Below are 20,791 nucleotides of genomic sequence, written 5' to 3' on the forward strand. Positions count from 1 at the left end.
CCAGCTACTGCCCCCTTACTCTGCCTCTTATATGTGTTGTCTAAAAGACTATTTATACTCGGTCACTCTCCTTCATCAACTTCTGCTCTCTCTATACTCCTCTAGAAGCTGACTTTTGTCCCCATAGCTACACCAAAACATCTGCTGTCATAGTCACCAATGACTTCCAACAGGTCAAAACTATGGCTCATTTTCATAATCCCAGCTACCTGGGAGGCGAGGTGGGAGGATTGGTTGAACCCAGGAGTTTGAGACAAGCCTGGGCAACATAATGAGACCGTGTCTGGGGGAGCGAAGAAGAGGCCAAACCTAATGCTCAGTTCTCAGTCTCCATCTGTTGCAGCCTCAGGGCAGCATTTGCCAGAATAGATCGCTCCTTTACGAGTCTTTTCCCTGGCTTTTAAGACTCTACTCTTTCTTGGTTCTCTTCCTCAATCACTGACCACTAATTTTCCATCTGCTTTACTGGCTCCCTCCTCATCTTCCACACCTCTCAATGTCAAAGTACCTCAGAGTTCAAGTCCCCGAAATTTTGTTTCTTTGCTTGTTCCCTAGATGATCTCATCCAGCATCATGATTTGAAGTCTCATCAATTGCTGATGCTGCTCAAATTGATATCTTTAGCCCTGGCCTCACCCTGGAACTGTAGGCTCATACAGTCAGTAATCTACTTGATATCTAATTGGAGGTCTAATAAGGCATTTGTGGCCTAACAAATCCAAAACCCGACTTCTGCCCTACAGAGACCTATAGTCTTTTTCATCTTAGCAAATAGGAACTCCATACTTTTAGTTATTTGGGTCAAAATATCTTGAAATTATCCTTGACTTTTATCTTTCTTGAAGGTCCTTCAATTAAATTATTAGCATTTAAAACCTATGGAATTTGACTTCAAAATAGATTCTATATCTAGTTATTTTCCAGAACTTCCACTGCAACCATTCGAGTCAAAACACTATCATCTCTTGCCTGAATTATTGCAATGGACTCCTAACCATGTCCCACAGGGTGTATTTTCAAAATACACAGCAACAAAAAGGATCCTTTCAAATTAAAAATCAGATCCTCTATCTGAAACTCTCCAGTGTTTTCCATCTCACTCACAGTCCCCTTCATGCCTACAAAGGCCCTCCACAATCTGATCTGAACTGCTGTGCTCTCATGTGCTACTAATTCCCTCCTTGCCCTGTCCATACCACCCTGACCTCCTGCCCAGGTGCACTCCTGGGGCCTTTGAATTTGCTTCTCCTCTTCCTGGAGTGCTCCTCCCCAGATACCAGCTTGGCTCACTTCATCACTTCACTTCTTTCAGGTCTCATTCAAATGTCAAATTATTAAGGAAGCACTCCCTGAACCCCCTGTAGAGAGTGATAATACTCTCCTCTCCCATCTCCTCTCAGCCTCATCACTCTCCACTTCCTCTATCCTTCTTTATTTGTCTTCCTCTCATCAAAATCTATCACATTAAATTTGTTTACTTGATTACCATCCATTTCCATTCAGTCAAGTACAAGCCTCGAAAGGACAAAGAAGGGGCTTTATTCACTGCTGTTCCTCTGTGCTAACACTAAAACAGTGCCTGGCAAATAACAGGCACTCAAGAAATACTTATTTGGATTGGGGACTATATTCCAATTAAGTGAAGATGATGAAGAGCTCACTCCACCACAGCTTCTCATTTGCTGTAAGTTTATGAATTTTCTAGTTCTACACTGTTCCTAAGACGTTCCAGGGACCTATCTCTTTTATGGTAACATACACATACAGTCCACAAGTTTCATCACAGGTATACGTCCGCAGTCTGTCCCTCTGTTTTGCAGAGTGTAGCAAATATATCACTCCCACCAAATTATCACTTTCAGGAGATGAAATCAAAACTAGATGCAAAAGATAACAGCAAATAGGAAACAAAATCCAAATTCTTAATCTCAACTCTTAAATTCAATATCACAATGTTTTCAACTTCACTGCTATTTTTTATACATTTAGAAAATGTAACTTAGAATAAAATTAATTAAATGCACACAGACACATACACGGCTTTTGCTTTTGTACCTGACCTTGTTGTCAGTAAATAAAAACCTAAAATCGAGTTACCTTTGGGCAGATTTTTAGATTAAAGTAACCTGTGGTTATAGGTAAAGCTATTTGGATTTTAGGCACTTTACCAAAATTCAGGCTGCTGAAACATTAATCTGACAAGGTATTCGTCCCAACCCATGTAACAATTTAGGTTGCTTTAAAGAGCCAGCACTTTACATTTTTACATAATACGATAGGAATTCCCTAGGGAATGTCTGCTAAAGAAATTAAAGCCCTGATATGGTACAGTTACCCCTAACAATGAAGATGTCTTGGAGAGGGGAGCAAAAGAGGGGAGGAGAAACCCTTGATTACGTGTGAGGCAGGAGGGCAATGCATTCAGTGGGAAAAACAAAATTTTTTATGCAAAACCATATAAAATAAAAAACTATCTTCACATTGCTTTAGAAAAATATATATACATATGTATAATTTCTGAATAAAGCTCTTCACATTATATCTGGGGAAATGGATGCAAAAGATACCGATCAGCTAGATCTTTTGTCATTTCTTGTTTAGGCTCATACAAAAGTTAAAATGGCTAATCTTAAAGCCTTTAAAGCAGCAGCCCTTCCCCTCACGCTCACCACCCTGGACAAATGCAGAGCAGCAGAATGCTCCATCCCCTTACCAAAGCCAGGCTGTGCTTTTTTTGAATTGTACCTCCTCAGGTCCTTCTTTCCCATGTTTTAGCTGCAACTCCAACTCTCCTATTCTTCCCTAAAAAAAAAAAAAAAAAAAAAAAACCAGCATAAATCAGCATGCAAGGTGGCTAAAATGATCTTAAGAGTTTCTTCGGGAAACACAGATGTATCCTTTCCCGGTTAGCCTTAAGTGTTCCTGATAGGATATGAGGATATGTGATGATGTGCAGGGGGAAATAAGAGTATCACCTCTCAGGTATTCCTGCCTTCACCAGAGAGGTACAAAATGAAGAAGTTATAGGCTTGTACCCCTACACTACAGCCAACATATAACTTAGGGATGTCCTCTCTGGTGAATGCAGAAATACCTGAGCAGTGATAAGGGCACACACAATTAGGTTACATTGTTTGTGTCTCTCAGGTAAAGTCCCAGTTGTAGTTGAGTCCTTTGCCCAAGGGGAGTATAAGGACTGAACTACATGTTGAATTTTACCTTACAAATTTACAAATGCAAACAACGTTAACCTAATGGTATGTACCCTTATATTAATCCAAAATTATATAGATACACACACACAGAGTTGTCATAAAGTTCATGTGCAATTTAAAATAGTTGTAACTTTAACACAAACTAATTTAGCAGAGAACTTCAATTTGGAATATTTTTGATAGGTCAAATTTTAATCTCATAGGTCCCATTTAAAAAATCCCTTACCTGGTAATGGTATCCTTTTGTTAGCAACTGATAATTTTAGCTGATACTATAGCTCTATGTACTAGTATCATCAAAGAATGGCAGAAAACAAGTTGGATAAATACCTAAAACTTAGAATTCAGGGAATGGATAACACAAGTTATTCTTCAACAGCTCCACATTACACTTCTATTTCTTGAGTGAACTTATAAAAATGTAACTCTCAATTTCTACCATATAATAAAAATATAGCTAATATTGTCCCTTTAAGAACAAAGCCTTCTAAAAGTTCTTATCCTTTCCAGTTTTTTTACACTCAAGAACATTTGTCAGATATTTTCCTCTCTACACCACCACCAATTATGTTATTTAAATTTAATTAAAATACTGGCTACTGATGGACCCTAAATTGGACAAGAACTCAGGCTGTGTACTCTATTACAGCATAATGTCTAACCGAATTCAGAAGTGGTCATGCCACTTCTCACATTTTCACGAGTAGTAAACAAGAGTTCTGGTTATTGCATATCCTCATCAACGTCTGGAATTGTGAGGATTTTAATTTTTAACCATTCTAGTGTGAAATGGTATGCCCTAAGGTTTTACTTTTATTTCATTATGTACTAATGGAATTGAACACCTTGTCACATGAGTGTCTGGATTTCCTATTCTGGCCATTTTTCTATTGGTTATCTTTTCCTCATTGATGTTAGGGTTGTATAGTATGTTCTACAGAAGAAAAGTATGTGTCTCTCTATTCCTTAGAGAAAGAAGCAATATGACATGAAGGGTTAGGGATGTGGCTCAGAATGCCTTGGCCTCATGCCATTTTCACTTATTGGCTATATAATTTTAGACAAATTACTCTCCCTCTCTAAGCTTCAGTTTCCTCATTTATAAAATATAACTAACAACTATCTCATGGTAGTAGAGAATCACATTAAATAATGTGAAAAAGTGTCTATTAAATACAGTACCTGATAACAAATAGCTACCATTACTACATTTGTTGTTAATCACCAAAAATCTCTATCTCCCATCTGTTATCCTCTATTTATTTATTTATTTTTGGAATTTGGAGCTCACTGCCATGAGTGTTGTTGCTTTTTCACTTTGAGAGTTGTTATTATCTTCTTATAAAACCATCTTTCATGAATATATCTAAATCTATCCTGAAATAATTTGTACTTTTAATCTGTATAATTTCATGGAGTAATTAAGTTTCTAAAAATAAAATATTCAGACTATAAAGTCCGGGTATTTCTCCCTGTATATACTGTCAGTGACCAGACTATGAGCACAACTTCTGGCTCACAGTGCCCTGGGATTCACGAGTTCAGGTGCTCTAAGATACGATGTGAACTCTATTCACATCCTTCATAATTTGTTTACTTCAAATGTAGCCATCTCCATTTCCATATTTTCAAAGATAGAATGCTTGCCCTTTCATTCTTCACTTTGTCTTTTGGAACAAGGTATCAGAGATGATCAAACTAGCAAGATATTTGATATAATAGTAATATTTAATATGGATATTGACCTCCTAAGAGGGCAGGCAAAGCAAAATAGAAAATAATTTTTATTGTCTCTCTCTGCTAATTAGCTTCTTAAATTAGCTCTTGATTTCGAAAACATTTCCTATAATGCTTTTCCAAAAAAGGAACAGGAAATTAGGAGGTTAAAATCTGTTTAGAAATAAACAAAACATAAGCAAACTAGAATATGTGTAGCTTCTCGAGAAGGCCTACTTTTGTACTCTTCCCAGTAGTGATAAACCAGTACAGCCATTCTATTGTGACAAAGTAGATTCCTTTCCACTCCTTTTTTCTTTTCTTTTCTTTCCCTTTCTGTTCTTTCAAAGTCTCTATTCCTTTCCATCCCCTCCTCTGGAATGTCTTCCTAACACCTTCTCCCCAGTCCATGTTAAGGTATTTATGCAGATCCACTTTGCCTTTCATTCTTGAGTCACTGGCAATAGAGAGCCAATCACATTCAACTTAGTTGTCTCTGCTTCCGGTTAACAGCTATAACTAAAATGATCACCTAAATTGAGACTTCTGGGTTGCCTATAGATTCCAGTTATCAATCTATTCATCCCTCCTAAATTTTATTTCAGCCTATGCAACCAAGAGTTTGGTAATTATAGCCAGCGATTTCACCTACTTCAACACAAGACACACACATACACCACAAAACAAACAAACAAACAAAACTCACAAATAATCATAGAGTAATTTACTGGGGGCCACCGTTCCTGACTGTGATTTTGAGGTCAGATTATTTTGAGTAGCTGACTAACTCATGAAATAAGTGTCTGCAGCCAACCTACCTGCTTTCACATATCCATATACCTTTCCCTGTCTTAGGTTATCTTCATAATCCCAAGAGCCCTTTTCACAACACTGGAGACCTTAACCTCCCCATCAGCATTGCAGAAGAGCAAGAAGGTAAAGAAGACTGTAGAGGCCTCCTTACCAAAATGGTCTCTGTAGTGTCAATCAGCTTGTATCTAAATTTTTCACCTTAATGAGAAGAAATCCAAATACTTCTCCACGTCAACCAATTGGGTGTATTTATAAATTCAAATCCCCACATTCTTGTGGAAAAATTAGACAAGGCTGGAAGGGGATGACTAAACTGAAGCCACTAGCAGTGTTTACTCTCAGACCTACTCAATCAGTCCCCAGGAAGTAATGGAGAACGGCTTAATTCAATAGAACACGGCTTCTCTAAAGGATCTTCTAGTTTAACGCTACAAAATATGTCTAGCGCCAGATGGAAGTAACTATACTCCTATACAAAAAAAGTATCTTCTAGGACAGAAATTCTTGATATAGACAAGGAGTCTGGCAGTTGCTCCAATTTCTAAGATACCATAAATTCTATTTAAGTGTGTAGACTCATTTAAAAAACTTGAACAAGTTAAATGTACTAATGTACTTTCAAGTAATACTGAAAATCTTATGATAGTCCATCCTTTCATTTTCACCTCTTCCGTCACCAATTCTCAATGGTACTGAACTTACTAGAAATCCAAAGTAAAGAGATATTAAACCATAAAGGTACATGTCATCACCTACAAAAAGAGGGCAGAATAAGTGACCAGAATTATTACAAACAATTAGCAGATTTCTTCATAAATAGGTCTATCCTTTAAAATATACGACAAGTTTGCATCATTTGTTATTACAATTAATGACAGTGTTAGGGAAAATGCATGGCACGATGGAAAAGGCTCAGGCTCTGGAGTCAGACAAACCCCGGTTAAGTTCCAGTTCTTTCATTTACGGACAATTGTGATTTCTAGTGTTTGCTTTGCGTTCCTAGCTACCCTGCTTCCCCATTTATGATCCCATTATACATGAGGTTAATAACATCCATTTCAAAGGGTTTCTATGAAGATTAATTGAAGTAATATGTTAAATGTTGATTCTTAGACATAAACTTGTTATTTTCAACAAATAGTGATTCTTAAAAAAAAAAAAATGAAGTTTTTGTCTGTGTGTGTGTGTTTGGAGATAAATGTTTTTGTCACCTGGGTAGAGTGTAGTGACATCGCTGCAGCTCACCACAACCTCAAACTCCTGGGCTCACGAAATCCTCCTGCCCCAGCCTCCCAAGTACCTGAGATTACAGGCACCCTCCACAACACTTGGTTGATTTTTCTATTTTTAGTAGAGACAGGGTCTTGTTCTTGCTCAGGATGGTCTCCATGAGTTTTGTTTGTTTGTTTTTTATAATCAGTTGCAAGTCATCTGGAGAATTATACCACAATCCTATTCAACTTAGCCTTTCACACTAAGAAATAAAATTCTCAGTTCATTCTATAGGAGGAAAAGTTATTCTTCTCTTCATAAGATGCCTGTAGTATTTTCTACATCCTCTATTAAAGCATCCAGGATATTTTACTGGACTTGCTAGTGGAGAAACTCCCACTAGACTAGGAGTTCATTAGGAGGAGGGATTCCTTTTTTTATACCACACACTCCAGCGCGGGACTTGTCTAGTCAAAAATACTCTGTAAATGTTTGGTGAAAGAAAGCTACAAAATTACTTAGGGAAAAATGAATGTGAAAAAAGTAACATATTCTGAGTTGCAATGTTATGCTTCCTGAATAAAAGCTATAATTTGCTGTGGGTACGTGTAATAATGTTAAAAAATAAAACATGTAGAGACATGAGCCAGTCATTCATTCACTCATGCATTTATTCAAAACATATTGGGTGCCCAGATGCTGCCAAGGTTAAAGGTTGAGTAAGGAAACAATGGTTCAAAGGAACATCTTTAAAATGCGAATTACAGTGCCATTTGGGGAATCATCTAAAACAGTATTGCTCAGAGTTTGGCTGGTAGACTAAATGCATTAAAATCACCTGGCAGCTTGTTAAACATGGAGATTTCTGGTTCCCTATGCAGCACTATTAAATCAGAATCTCTGAAGATGTATCTGTGATATATATAGGCTGAATAAAATAGGTTGTAGCTAAGTTTTAATTTGAGATGGAAACACCAATCCACAGACGCTCATTCCTCCCACCCCATCTGAGCCACTCACATCATTACTGAATTTGTTAGGACATGACCTTGAACCATAACATCACACTTCCCGAGACTCCATGAAAATCTTATTCTCAAGCATAAGGTACTTAAATAGCATCAGATTTTTTCAATTGGTCTTAAAAATGAATTTCAAGCTAGGAAAAAAAAAATTGAGCTAGTTGTTTTCTTATATTGTTAACTGTTCATATATTCCCTAAGTCAGGAGTCCTCAAACTTTTTGAATAGGGAGCCAGTTCACTGTCCCTCAGACCGTTGGAGGGCCAGACTGTAGGCCCCAGGACGACTTGGCTGCTAAGCAGGATAGGCAGCAGCAGCAAAAACACCTGGTGGGCCAGATAAATGTCCTAGGCGGGCCATAGTTTGAGGATGCCTGCAAGTGATTGAAAATTATTTCTCATTTTAAAAATTCACAAACTGTGACTTACAAAATTATTGGATCAAACAAAGCCAAACTGAGTATATCTCACTTATTTAGTGACCACCTACTATATTTCAGACACTGGTGTCAGGTACCAGAGACAACAGAGGAGGAACAGCTCCTGCCTTTAAGGAACAAAGAGACAAGTGGAGGCCCCAGACAAATAACCACATGACAAAGGCTTCAGAAAGAGAAGCGTAATACTTGGGAAACACACAAGAGGGGCATAGAATCTAGTGTCTGCCGAGATAAACTGATCTAAAGAACAAGCAGAAACTAGGTGAGCAAAGGCAGAACAGTGTGTGTGAAAGCTAAGAGGTTAGGGAAGATTCTCTGAGTTTTGGAAAGCTTAAACATAAAAATCTATAGGAAGGGTTAAGAGATAAAGTTGAAGATGTAAGTTCAGCGGGAGGAAGCACAGGCAGAAAAGAAGATGATGAGTTCAGTTTAGTATGCACTTCGCCAGCTGCCATGCATGGGCCTGCCAAGTGGGGATGTCCAAAAGGCAGCAGGATAGAGGAGAGTGGCCCTCAGGGGGAAAGCTCCATAGGAGGCACAGATCCGGGGCCTCAACACTTAAACTGAAAATGCAGCTGACATGTCTATACCTCACATTCTTTTAAGAGTAAAAATAATCACTGAATTTTTGATGGTGTTATTCCAATGTTTTTATATACATATTTGCAGCAAAACTTCAGATAAGGAGACACTCCCCCCCAAAGCAAATAGATCTTGTGGTTTTATTACCTGTAAAATAGCATGATAAGCTCGACTCATATATGCAAGCCAGGCCTGTGGAAGAAAAATTGCACGGTGCCACTCTGAAAGCTGGATATGAACCTGTGGGAAACACGGACCACAACATGTCAGTCTATACAGTATTAAAACAATAAAAGTAAAACTATATCATCAATTTTTTCTTTCCTTTTATTTAAGTGGTTAGGTTCTAAAAACAAACCAAATCAGTCCAGGATCAGAACCACAAATAATATATTTTGGTTATTTCCAAAGGAAAAAAGTTTGGAGTTTATAAAGACAAAATAAAGCAAACCTAGAATTTTCTAAATTAAAGCAAATAAAATCCTACGATAATAACAAGTTAAAATGTATACGTAATACAAATCTGTCCTTGGAAATTAGGGGGAAACTCTGTAAAGTCTCTTGCCAATGTCAGGAAACTAGGCATTGTCTGACAAATTCCCCTAGTAATTTTAAATAAAAATAAATACTGCTCATATCCTGGATTTCCAATATGACAATTTCTGTAATACACTTAAATTGCCAACAGAAATATCATGTTGTGTAGAAACCACGGTGGTAAGAGCATGCAAATGAGCACTGCACACAGCAATTGTGCATACCACTAGATAAATGCCCTTTAATCAGTGTGGGTAAACAAGAGAAAAATGATATATGCCAAGGCGGAAACCCTATTTCTCAACAGAGGCCCAGACAAAACATCTGGTTTTCATAGTCATTTCTGTTTCTACCTCTTGGTGTACAGCTATCTTGCAACAAATCTTCCCAAGGTCTGCTCTGTTAAAGAAAGATCACTCAAGAAAAACAGTCACAGTGCATCGCATTTCATGTTTCCTGTAACTCATCTCACCTAAAGTCAAACAACCCAACTTCAGTCTGTGTCCCACAGACCAAAAAAAAAAAAAAGAGAATACAACTTTCTATTTAATTATACCTGAATTAAGGTCATTAGAGTTTAAGGACACTGTATGTATTATAAGAATTAGTATTCTCAAGCGCCTTGTGATAGGGAAGACGACAGCCTCTCTGAGTATGGTTGGGTCTCATGGCCTCTGGTCTGTTTTTTAATCCCAGTTTCAGTGAGGGCCTACTATTCGCAAGGCACTGGGGGAAGACGAGAGCATTATCAACCAATCTGTGCCTGCAGGGAGTTTTCTAGCTAATAAGAGAGCCAGAAACAGGCACAAACAGATTATAGGGCAAAATTAAGAAGAATCCATGGGAATAAAGAGAACAAAGAGATTAGTTTCCACATCTATCATCTCTTGTGACACTGCTGTGTGTGTGTGTGTTTTTTTTTTAGATACTCAAATAGTATATGTAACAGATACTCAGACCATGAAATGAACTTTTAAAAAAATTATAAAGACGGGACTTTTCTTTTTCTGATTAAGTACTCTGCCAAGCAGGGTCAACAGAGCCTTGTCCACACATCAACAAATATCCTTGAAGGAATGGGTCCTCTAATTCTTGCTTCTCTTGTTATCCTGGAAGAAAAGTATAACCCGGCCATATTTCCAGAGCGGGAACCATTAATCAGTTCTTGACTCTGCTGTGCTTCCAAAATGTGGACAATCTTCTTTTAACTTTTCCCTTATCAATTCTGTTCCCTTTTTATAAGATATATTAACTATCTTTAAGCTCTGTTTTGAGACCTGGGTTTAAAAGAATCAACTCTCTAACACCACAACTAAAACGTCTATCTCTTGTGGTAAGACCTCAAAACATTTTTAAATTTTCCTGCCATACAATCTGCACAGTCTCAGCAAATTGGCAAAAAGAGCAATTTAGGGGGGAAACGATGGTCTCAATTGATGGTCTTAAACTTGAGTTAAAAAAGGAAAGGACTGTGGAAAAAATGTAAATGAACAGGAGCAAATCAAATGTTGAGCCTCTAAAAATGACAACTCTTCCAGGAAACCTGTTTAAAAGGAGGTTATAAACTGAAGGTTAAAGCTAATCCTCCTCCTGCTGCACCAACCACAGCCCAAGATGGGCGCAGGGACACAGCAGAATGCTTCAGCCTAGATGCTGGCCTTACCCCACCATGTGTTATGCGATTATACCCCAGTTGTAGTGTTCTGTGGACTTAGGTGTGCATAAATCTCTTTAAAAAAAAAAAAGCACTCTCTTGCTCTTTCCCTTCATGCAGACAGACTTAGGGAATGGCCTGAAGAAAGCCATGCCTTATGTCACAGGGGCGTCACGGGCAAAAGGGACTCCTCTGACCATTTTTTGCAAAAACATATTTTAAAACTTTATTGCAATTTAATATACAGTGTAGCCATCTATGTTGTCTATATTTTAGGCTAATGTTGTTAGATTGAAAAATAAATTCAATTAGCATTTATAAAGTATAAAAATTATATCTAACTTGTTATACTTGTGATAAGCCTTTGGAGAAAACTCATCTAAAAAATAATTTCAAATCACGAAGCTGAAAACTCACTGTGCACTCTGCACGCTCTATGGAGTCAAAATCCACTCTTCCTCCTATCTTTCCTGTTTCTGTCAGGATCACCTATTGATATCCCAGTTACACAAGTTTGAAATTGGTGATTTATCCTGGGCTCTCCCATGTCCTAACTCCACTTTCACATCTACTCCTGAACTGTTTATTATAAATGACCCCACTTTCATAGGTTTAGTCCTAATTCCTGTTTAGCTTACTTACAATCGTGCCACATAACTGATCTCTCTAATGGCCTAAGATCTTTCTTCCTTCTATCATATCCTGAATGGGGCTGCTACTTATTACATGAGCACAGAATTTCTTTTTTAAAACTTTAAATGGTTCTTTAAAAGAATAAAGTCCAAACTCCTGGGCTTTGTTCAGTTTTTTAGAACCAAAAGGACATTATTCACTTTAAGAAATAACTGTTGGCCAAGACCTCCAGCCAGTTACCCCACTTGGTTTCTTGCTCCTCCCTCTCATATAACCCATATTCTGGCTGCACCGAGTTACCGACCAATCCCCACAGTTCTCTTATATATTGTACAGGACTTTGAAATCACACTCACCACACCTTTTGTCTTTAAAGCCCTGTCTTCCTCTCGTATTTACTTACTGAAATAATTTCTCCCATCTCTATACTTCCAGCACATCATGTGCCTCTCTTGTAAGACTCTAGAGATCCTGTCTTAGATTCTTTGTGCACAGATTTTAGTCTCTTATAATCCTAAAGAGCAGAGATCATGTCCCCCTTATGCTGGAATTCCTCCCATGGTACCTATAACAATGTCTTGTACATAAATATTCAATTAAGGACCTGCTGAGTTGAACAGAATTAAATAAATATACAGTTTTCTCTTTAACACAAAACTCTTATCAAGTGAAAACCATACTATCATGAGTGAGTAATCACAGAAAATTATGGCGTTCAGCTTTCACTCATTTTGGAAACAATGTTTAAAAACTTTAAAAAATAGATATAGCTAAACTTAAACATGAGTTGTTGAGGAAACAGTTATTTGAAATTTTATAAAAGCATGTCCAAAATGTTTTAGCCAGGAAATGTTTAATTCCACACAAAAACAGTGAGTGACCAGGCAAAATTTTAAAGTAGGTATTATAAGCTTTATGTTTTTGAATTCCCTAAACTTTTTATTTATATCGTGTAGGTTCTAATTAAGTACCTAAAATATTCTGCCTCTTGGGTGATTTTAACAAATATGATTATTCCATCTATAAGAAATACTCATTTTAACAGCCCTTCATTAAATATTATAAGTCAAGTAACAAAAAGTTTCGATGAGTCTTTTTTGACTGTTAAACGAGGATAGACAGAGCAGCATGTAAAAATTAACAGGAAAACTAAATATTTGCTATTAATTTTAAAACCTCCATCTCATAAAGACATCTTTCATGCTCATCAGATGTACATAATATTATCAAAGAATAAAAGTATGTAATTTCAGCTGCTACAGACCCACTGATGAACACTAAAGCACTACATTTAGCTTTGTCTTACACACACACACTCTTCCCACATTCCTAGGAGAAAAACCATTTGCACTTAGCGTTGGAGACCCCCAAAGCCACTCGATGCTCCATTGTTTATACATAAGAAATAATAGGTTTCAATTCTCTGTCATTAGTAATTTTGTTGGCTAAAAATAATTTTTTTTTGTTTTTCCTGCCCTCTGACAAATATTGAGAAGAAGAGAGGGAGGATGCTTTTCTAAAGTAAAAACATCTTTTTGTAGGTACTTTCTGGACATTTATAATAATACTATCTCTCTATCCTTTTCCCTCCCACCTTTCATTTCTCCCTCTCTCTCTCTTTCTCACCCACTCCTCCACCCTGTTTTCCATTAGGTTGAAAGCTGACAATTCAATCACATCTCAAGCAACCATTTACTCTGTTATTTAATAGAGGGGGGGGGAATCCAGTTACCATAACAACTCACATCCACATGGTAATTATGGAGTATCTAAAATATAGCAAACCATACTTTTCACAGTATTTTCTAATGGGGATGTGTAATAAGCACAGATACCATTTCTCTCCATTATTATTCACAATTTTCAGCTAATTGTTTCACATTGCACAAATGCTGACACTACTGCATGTACTTTATAAGAAATATGTTTTTAAAATAAAGGAGAAACTGAAAGAAAAAGGCAAACACATTTCTTATATATCAAATAATTGGTTATATCATATGTATTTTTGAGCATCTAAATTTTTGATAAATTTAAAGAGGGCAGAACACAACTAACTTATTAGGCAAAAAGAATCAAATGATGATCACTTGAAAGAAAGAAAGAAGGAAAGAAAGAAAAAAAGAGCTAATGAGCGAGCTAAAGATTTCATTCAGAGTAGAGCTGCCTGTAAGTGTGGATGAGGTTTCTCTGAAATAAAAATGAAAATACAACTCATTACCTAATGCTGAAGCAGAAATATGGTTGGGTAGCAGCAGCTGGATCAGGAAAATTTGCATGTGCCTGAGAATGGAGAAAATAATGAAGCCAGACTGTCATTCTCATCCAGGGACAAAGTAGAATCACTCAGTTTAAGTGAGAATGTCATGTCAGAGTTAGAAAATGCCAAAGGATGACAAGACTGGCAGCAAATTTCAGGGAAAGAAACTGTCATTCATATTCAGCTTCCTCCTCAAAGGAACCAAGTTAACCTCAGGATGAGAAGTAGGTATAGATCAGAATAGAAGAGGATAGTCACTTGAGCTTGGAGAAGCCCCAGTAGATGTGAAATGACCACAGATATCCTCTGTTCAAGAATGCAAAGAAAGAGGGCCCTTAAGTTTTGGAGAAATCTAAATAAGATAACAATTATGTCCTGCTCCTGGCACATCAGGCTAAACCCAAATCAGACTCGGATCTGTGATTCTTCCAAAGGTAACATGAGAGAATTTCATTCTGAGACAAGTCAAAGAAAAGAGTTCAAAGTCTTTAAAAATAAGAGGATGTAAGGCTGGGTGTGATGGTTCATGCCTATAATCCTAGCACTCTGGGAGGCCAAGGTGATGGATTGCCTGAGCTCACAAGTTGAGACCAGCCTGAGCCAAAGCAAGACCTTGTCTCCAGATAGAGATAGATAGATAACCAGCCAGCTGGGCATTGTGGCAGGGACCTTTTATCCTAAGCTACTTGGGAGGCTGAGGCAAAAGGATCACTTAAGTCCAAGACTTTGAGGTTGCTGGAAGCTGTGATGCCACTGTACTCTACCAAGGGTGACAAAGTCTCCAAAAAAAAAAAGAGGAGGATCCAACAATTTCCAAAAGAACTTATCACAAGTTATATTAAAAAGCTGTTCTCCGTGGCATTGAAAATTATTGGATTTATCTAACATACAGTTCTTAAGTAGTATCGACAATTACACAGAGCAAAATACACTTCCAACTACAAAGAGCAGCAGTTTCTAGTCCAACCTATGAGGAGCATCTAAGTCAATATTCCAAGCTAACGACTATTTAATAAAAAGCAGAACAAACTGAAAAATTAATAACTCTCCTGAAATCCATAAAAAAACGATGGACACAGATCAAAATGCTATCCCCCAAATCAGCAAGACAGACAGGTAGATAGAGAGAATCACAACTTAACAGAGCAGAAACCCACAGGCAAAAACTTACAGGTTTTGATAACCAGTATTGGGGTATAAAAATCTGAACTATAGTCAATGAGTGGCTGGTAGCTAAGTGTAGACAAGCCTAAGAATTAAATATTCTAGGTAGACTCAATGATAGACTCTTCATACCTTTCTGACTTTTATATCCAGGAGCTTACCCAGATTTTTTTTTTTTTTTTTTTTTTGCAGTTTTTGGCCAGGGCTGGGTTTGAACCCACCACCTCTAACATACGGGGCCATTGCCCTACTCCTTTGAGCCACAGGTGTCACCCAAGCTTATCCAGATTTTCACAGTGAATATCAAAGAAAAAATCATCTTGTGCTCATAGCAGGGGGAGGGGAAAAAGAAACATTTGGAGATATGTCAGATCATTCTGTTCTTAACAAGGTCCACCATCAGAAGAAACTATTCAATAGAGGATAACCGAATGGAATTTTATCCAAGCCTAAGTAACCTGAGGGAAAAGAAAAATTCAGCTCAAACATCTTCTAGTCTTCCATGTGGGAGAGAGGAAAGAGATAACTCCAGCCCATCTTACCGAACCTGTCTTACCTAAGAAGTTTAAAAAAAAGGAAAAAATTTGTGAAGGTTATAGGCTAAGAGACTGAAACCTAATTATAGAACTGTAGAATGCTTCCACTTCCCCATACCTTATAGATGAAAAACACTATAGCAGAACTGAAGAATGCATTTGATGAGCTTATCAGTAGACTCGACACAACTAGGGAAGGCATCTCTGAGCTTGAAGATATCTCAATAGAAACCTCCAAAATTAAAAAGGAAAAAGAAAACTGGAAAAACCAAAAAAAAAAAAAAATAACAGAATATCTAAGAACTGTTGGGACAACTGTAAAATATACAAATAATGGGAATGCAAGATGGAGTCAAAAAACAGGATATTTGAAAGAATAATGACTCAGATTTTCTCCAAAATAATGTCATACACCAAACTACAGACAATGGGATACCACCAAGCAGGATAAATGCCAAAACACCTACAGGTAAGTATATCATATTTAAACTACAAAAAAAGTCAAAGATAAAGAAAACTCTGAAAGAAGCTGCAAGAAAATACACGTTACCTACAGAAAAGCAGAGATAAGAATTACATCCAGCTTCCTCTCAGAAAGAACAGAGAGAAATATTTAAAGTGGTAAGAAAAAAAAACTACCTAGAATTCTGTACCTCACAGAATGTTCCTTCAAAAGTGAAGGAAAAATACAAATTTCAGACAAACAAAACTTATGAAATCTGTTACTCGTATACCTGCCTTAAAGAAAATGTCAAGAAATTTTTAGAGGAAGGAAAATGACATAGATCAAAAACTCAGATCTAGATAAAGAAGAGCATTACAGAAGGAATTAAAGAAGGTAAAATAAAAACTTTATTTTATTCTTCCCAATTGATCTAACAGATAACAGCTTGTTAAATATAATAGCAGTAATGTACTTGACTATGTATGTTATGTGTAAGTGAAATGAATGACAGCAATCAAATAAGAGATGAGATAAAGGAATTAAGATTATTTGTAGTTATAAGGTACTCACACTACCTGTGAGGTGGTACAAAATTGTCTGCAAATGGATTGACATTAGCTGTAAACTATATTGCAAACTCTAGGGCAACTTCTGAAAAAGAAAAAAGACAAGCATAACCATTATGCTAGCAAGAGAAAAAACAGAATCATATAAAATATTAAATTGAAACCAAAGAGACAAAAAAAGAGTGGAAGCCAAAAGCAGGAACAAGAAACTTGGACAACAAACAGAAACAATAATGAATACAGAGAACTATGTCAATAATCATTTCAGAAGTCAATGGTATACATGAACTAATTGAAAGGCGATGATTTTCAGAGTAGATAAAAAAAGACCTAACTATATGTTGTCTATAAGAAACTCACTATAAATGTAAAGATCCATAAAAAATAAATGGATAGAGAAAGATATCATGTGAACAGTAATTAAAATTAAATGGGCGGACATATATTAATTTTAGACAGAGCAGATTTCAAAGTAATGAAAGTTTTCAGGAATAAAAAAAGACATTTAATAATAAAGGATGTCAATCCTTCAAAAAGACGTGATGAGCCTTAAAGTGTATGCATCTAACAACAAGGCATCAAAAGATGTAAGGCAAAAACTGATAGCATCACAAGTAGAAATAGATGAATCTACTATTGTAATTGAAGACTTCAACACTTTTCTATCAGAAATGGACAGATTCAACAAGCAGAAAATCAGTAAGGCTGGCGTTGAACTCAAAAACTCAATCAACTGAATGTAATTGACATCTGTATACTACTCCATTCAGCAACAGCAGAATACACCTTCTCAATCTCACATGAAAAATACCAAGATAAACTATGTTCTCGGCCATAAAACACACATTAACCAATTAAAAAATAAAAATCATACAATGCTTACTCCCAGAGCAAATGGAATTAAATTAGAAATCAATAATTAAGTACAGATGGAAAAATCCCCAAATACTTAGAAATTAAATGGCAGACTTCTAAATTATACACAGGTCAAAGAAGAAATATTAAAAGAATTTTAAAAATATTTTAAACTAAATGAAAATAAAACCATGACATCAAAATTTGTGGGATGCAGCAAAAGCAGTGCTTGGAGGAAAATTTTGTTAGAGCATTGAATATATACATTAGAAAAGAAGATCTAAAATCAATCGTGTAAGCTACCTTAAAAAACCTTAAACGAAAAACAAGTTAAATCTAAAGTAAGCAGAAAAAATGCAAATTAGAGCAGATGTCAATGAAATTGTAAATAGGAAATCAATAGAAAAATTCACTAAAACCAAAACCTCAATTGCTAAGAAGTTAAATAAAATGAATAATCCTCTAGCCAGACTAAGAAAAAGAAGGAAAAAACAAATAAGTAATAGCAGAAATGAAAGAGGGCACATCACTACAGTGTAAAAAAAAAAAAAAAGATAATAATGATAATACTACGTACATTTCTATGCCAACAAATTTGATAACCCAGATGAAATGGACCAATTCCTGGAAAGACACTATCTTCCCAAACTCACATAAAAAGAAATACACTATTTAAATAGGCCTATGTATTATTGAAATTGAATCAATAATTTTTTTTTTTTTGAGACAGAGTCTCGCTAGTCGTTCTCAATAGACTACTGTGACGTCACAGCTCACAGCAACCTCAAACTCTCTAGCTTAAGTGATTCTCCTGCCTCAGCATTCCAAGTAGCTGGGACTACAGGTGCCCACCACAATGCTCAGCTATTTTTGTTGCAGTTGTCATTGTTGTTTAGCTGGCCCACACTGGGCTCAAACCCCCTAGCCATGGTGTATGTGGCCGGTGCTCTACTCACTGATCTATGGGTACCACCTGAATCAATAATTATTAACTTTCCAAAATTCAAAGTACCAATTCCAGATGTATTCACTGCTGAATTCTATCAAACATTTAAGGAAAAAAATCACATCAATTCCCAACTCTTCTCTTTCAGAAGACAAAGACTGAGAGAATGCTTTGTAACTTAATCTTTGAGGCCAGCATCACCGTAAAACCAAGACCGAAGAATAGAAAACTACTGAGCAACATCTTTCACAAACATACATGCAAAATACGAGCAAATCAACTCTAACAATATAAAAAAAAGTTATACACCATGACCTAGAGGGATCATCCAAAATATGCAAGATTGAATTAATATTAGAAAATCAATTAATATATAATTCAGCCACACATCAGGCTGAGAAAGAAAAATCACATGATCATCAGACGCAGAAAAAGCATTTGACAAAATCCAACATCTATTCATGATAAACACTTCCTATACACTAGGAATAAAGGAGAAGTTCCTTGACTTGATAGAAATTATCTTCAAAACACCCACACCTCACGGTAAGAAACTATGAGCTTCCCCACTAGGATCAGGAACAAGGCAAGGACATGCCCTCTCACCACATCTTTTCAGTATCATTCTGGAAGTCCTCTAATGAGATTAAGACAAGAAAAGAAAGTAAAATGTATACTAAAGGGAAAGAAGAAATAAAATTGTCTTTGTTCATAGATAATCTGAACACGCATATAGGAAATTTTAAAAATTTAACAAAAATCCCTCCTGGAACTCATATGCAATTATAGCAAGGTTGCAGATATTTATATCTGCAATTGCTTTCCTATATTCTACCAATGAAGGAACAAAAGTAGAAATTTAAAATAATACCATTTAGATTAATGTCTCCCCAAATAAAATACTTAGGTATAAATCCAACAAAATATATATGAAATCTATATTCAAAAACTACAAAATTCAAATGAAAGAAATCAATGACGAACTTAATAAATGGAGAAGTATTCCAGGTACAAGGATATGAAAGTTCAATATTGTTAAGATGTCAACTTAATCTTCTCAACTTGATTCATAGATTCAATGCACTCCCACTCAAAATCCCAGTACATTATTTCATGCATACCAACAAACTGATTCTAATGTTTATGTCTAGATAAAGAAGACCCAGAAGAACCAATGCAATATTAAAGAGGAATAAAATATCCAACTTCAAGATGTACATATAACTACAGTAATAAAGACACTGGCAACTGACTAGAGAAATAAATCAATGGAATAAAAAGCCTAGAAATAGACCCATATAGTCAACTGATCTCTGACAAAGGTGTAGAGGCAATACAATAAAGAAAAGATAATCTTTACAACAAATGAAACAATGGACATCCTTAGTAAAAAAAAAAAAAAGACGACGATGATGTGAAGAGATAAAAAAGAGAATTTAGACCCAGACTTTATAACCATCACAAAAACTCAAAATGAATCAATGATCTAAGTGTAAAGCACACTATAAAATTCCTAGAAGGTAACATAAGACAAAAATCTATGACCTAAGGTTTGATGATGACTTTTTGAAATAACAAGAAAAGCACAATCCATGAAAGAAAGAATTGATGAGATGAACTTCATCCAAATTAAAAAGCTAATGATCTGCAGAAGACACTTTCAAGGGCCATAGACTAAGAAAATATGCTTGCAAAAGACTGATAAAGGACTATTATTCAAAAAATACAAAAACTTAAAACTCAATGTATGAACATAAATAATTCAATATGAATGTAGATAAAAAGTGAGCCAAAGAGCTCTAGAGAATCCTCATTTAAAAAAGACACATGGGGGCGGCACCTGTGGCTCAAAAGGGTAGGGTGCCCGCCCCACATGCTGGAGGTGGTGGGTTCAAACCCAGCCCCAGGCAAAAATATAAAAAAATAAAAAAGACGTATTGGGCTTGGCACCCATAGATTAGGGCACCAGACACATACAGCAAGGCTGGCAGGTTCAAACCTGGCCCAGGCCTGCTAAACCATAATGGCAATTGCCACAAAAAAATAGCCAGGCATTGTGGCGGGCATTTGTAGTCCCAGCTACATGGGAGGCTGAGGCAAGAGAATCACTTAAGCCCAAGAGCTTGAGGTTGCTGTGAGCTGTGACACCACAGCACTCTACCGAGGGTGACATAGTAAGACTCTCTCTCTCTCTCT

General features: G+C 36.4%; 1 protein-coding gene across 1 annotated transcript in view; it reads right to left on the reverse strand.

Annotated features, from left to right (window-relative positions):
• Positions 1–20,791, reverse strand: part of FOCAD (focadhesin) — a 269,998-nt gene that overhangs the window by 66,352 nt on the left and 182,855 nt on the right. Inside the window, exons 18-19 of the mRNA XM_023508417.1 lie at positions 9,147–9,239; positions 2,714–2,802 (exon numbers count right to left, since the gene is read on the reverse strand). Of these exons, the coding sequence (XP_023364185.1) occupies positions 2,714–2,802; positions 9,147–9,239 (182 nt within the window). The remainder of the gene's footprint in view (positions 1–2,713; positions 2,803–9,146; positions 9,240–20,791) is intronic.

The sequence above is a fragment of the Otolemur garnettii genome, unplaced genomic scaffold (assembly GCF_000181295.1).
Source record: "Otolemur garnettii isolate 467f Iridium unplaced genomic scaffold, OtoGar3 scaffold00006, whole genome shotgun sequence".
NCBI lineage: Eukaryota > Metazoa > Chordata > Mammalia > Primates > Galagidae > Otolemur > Otolemur garnettii.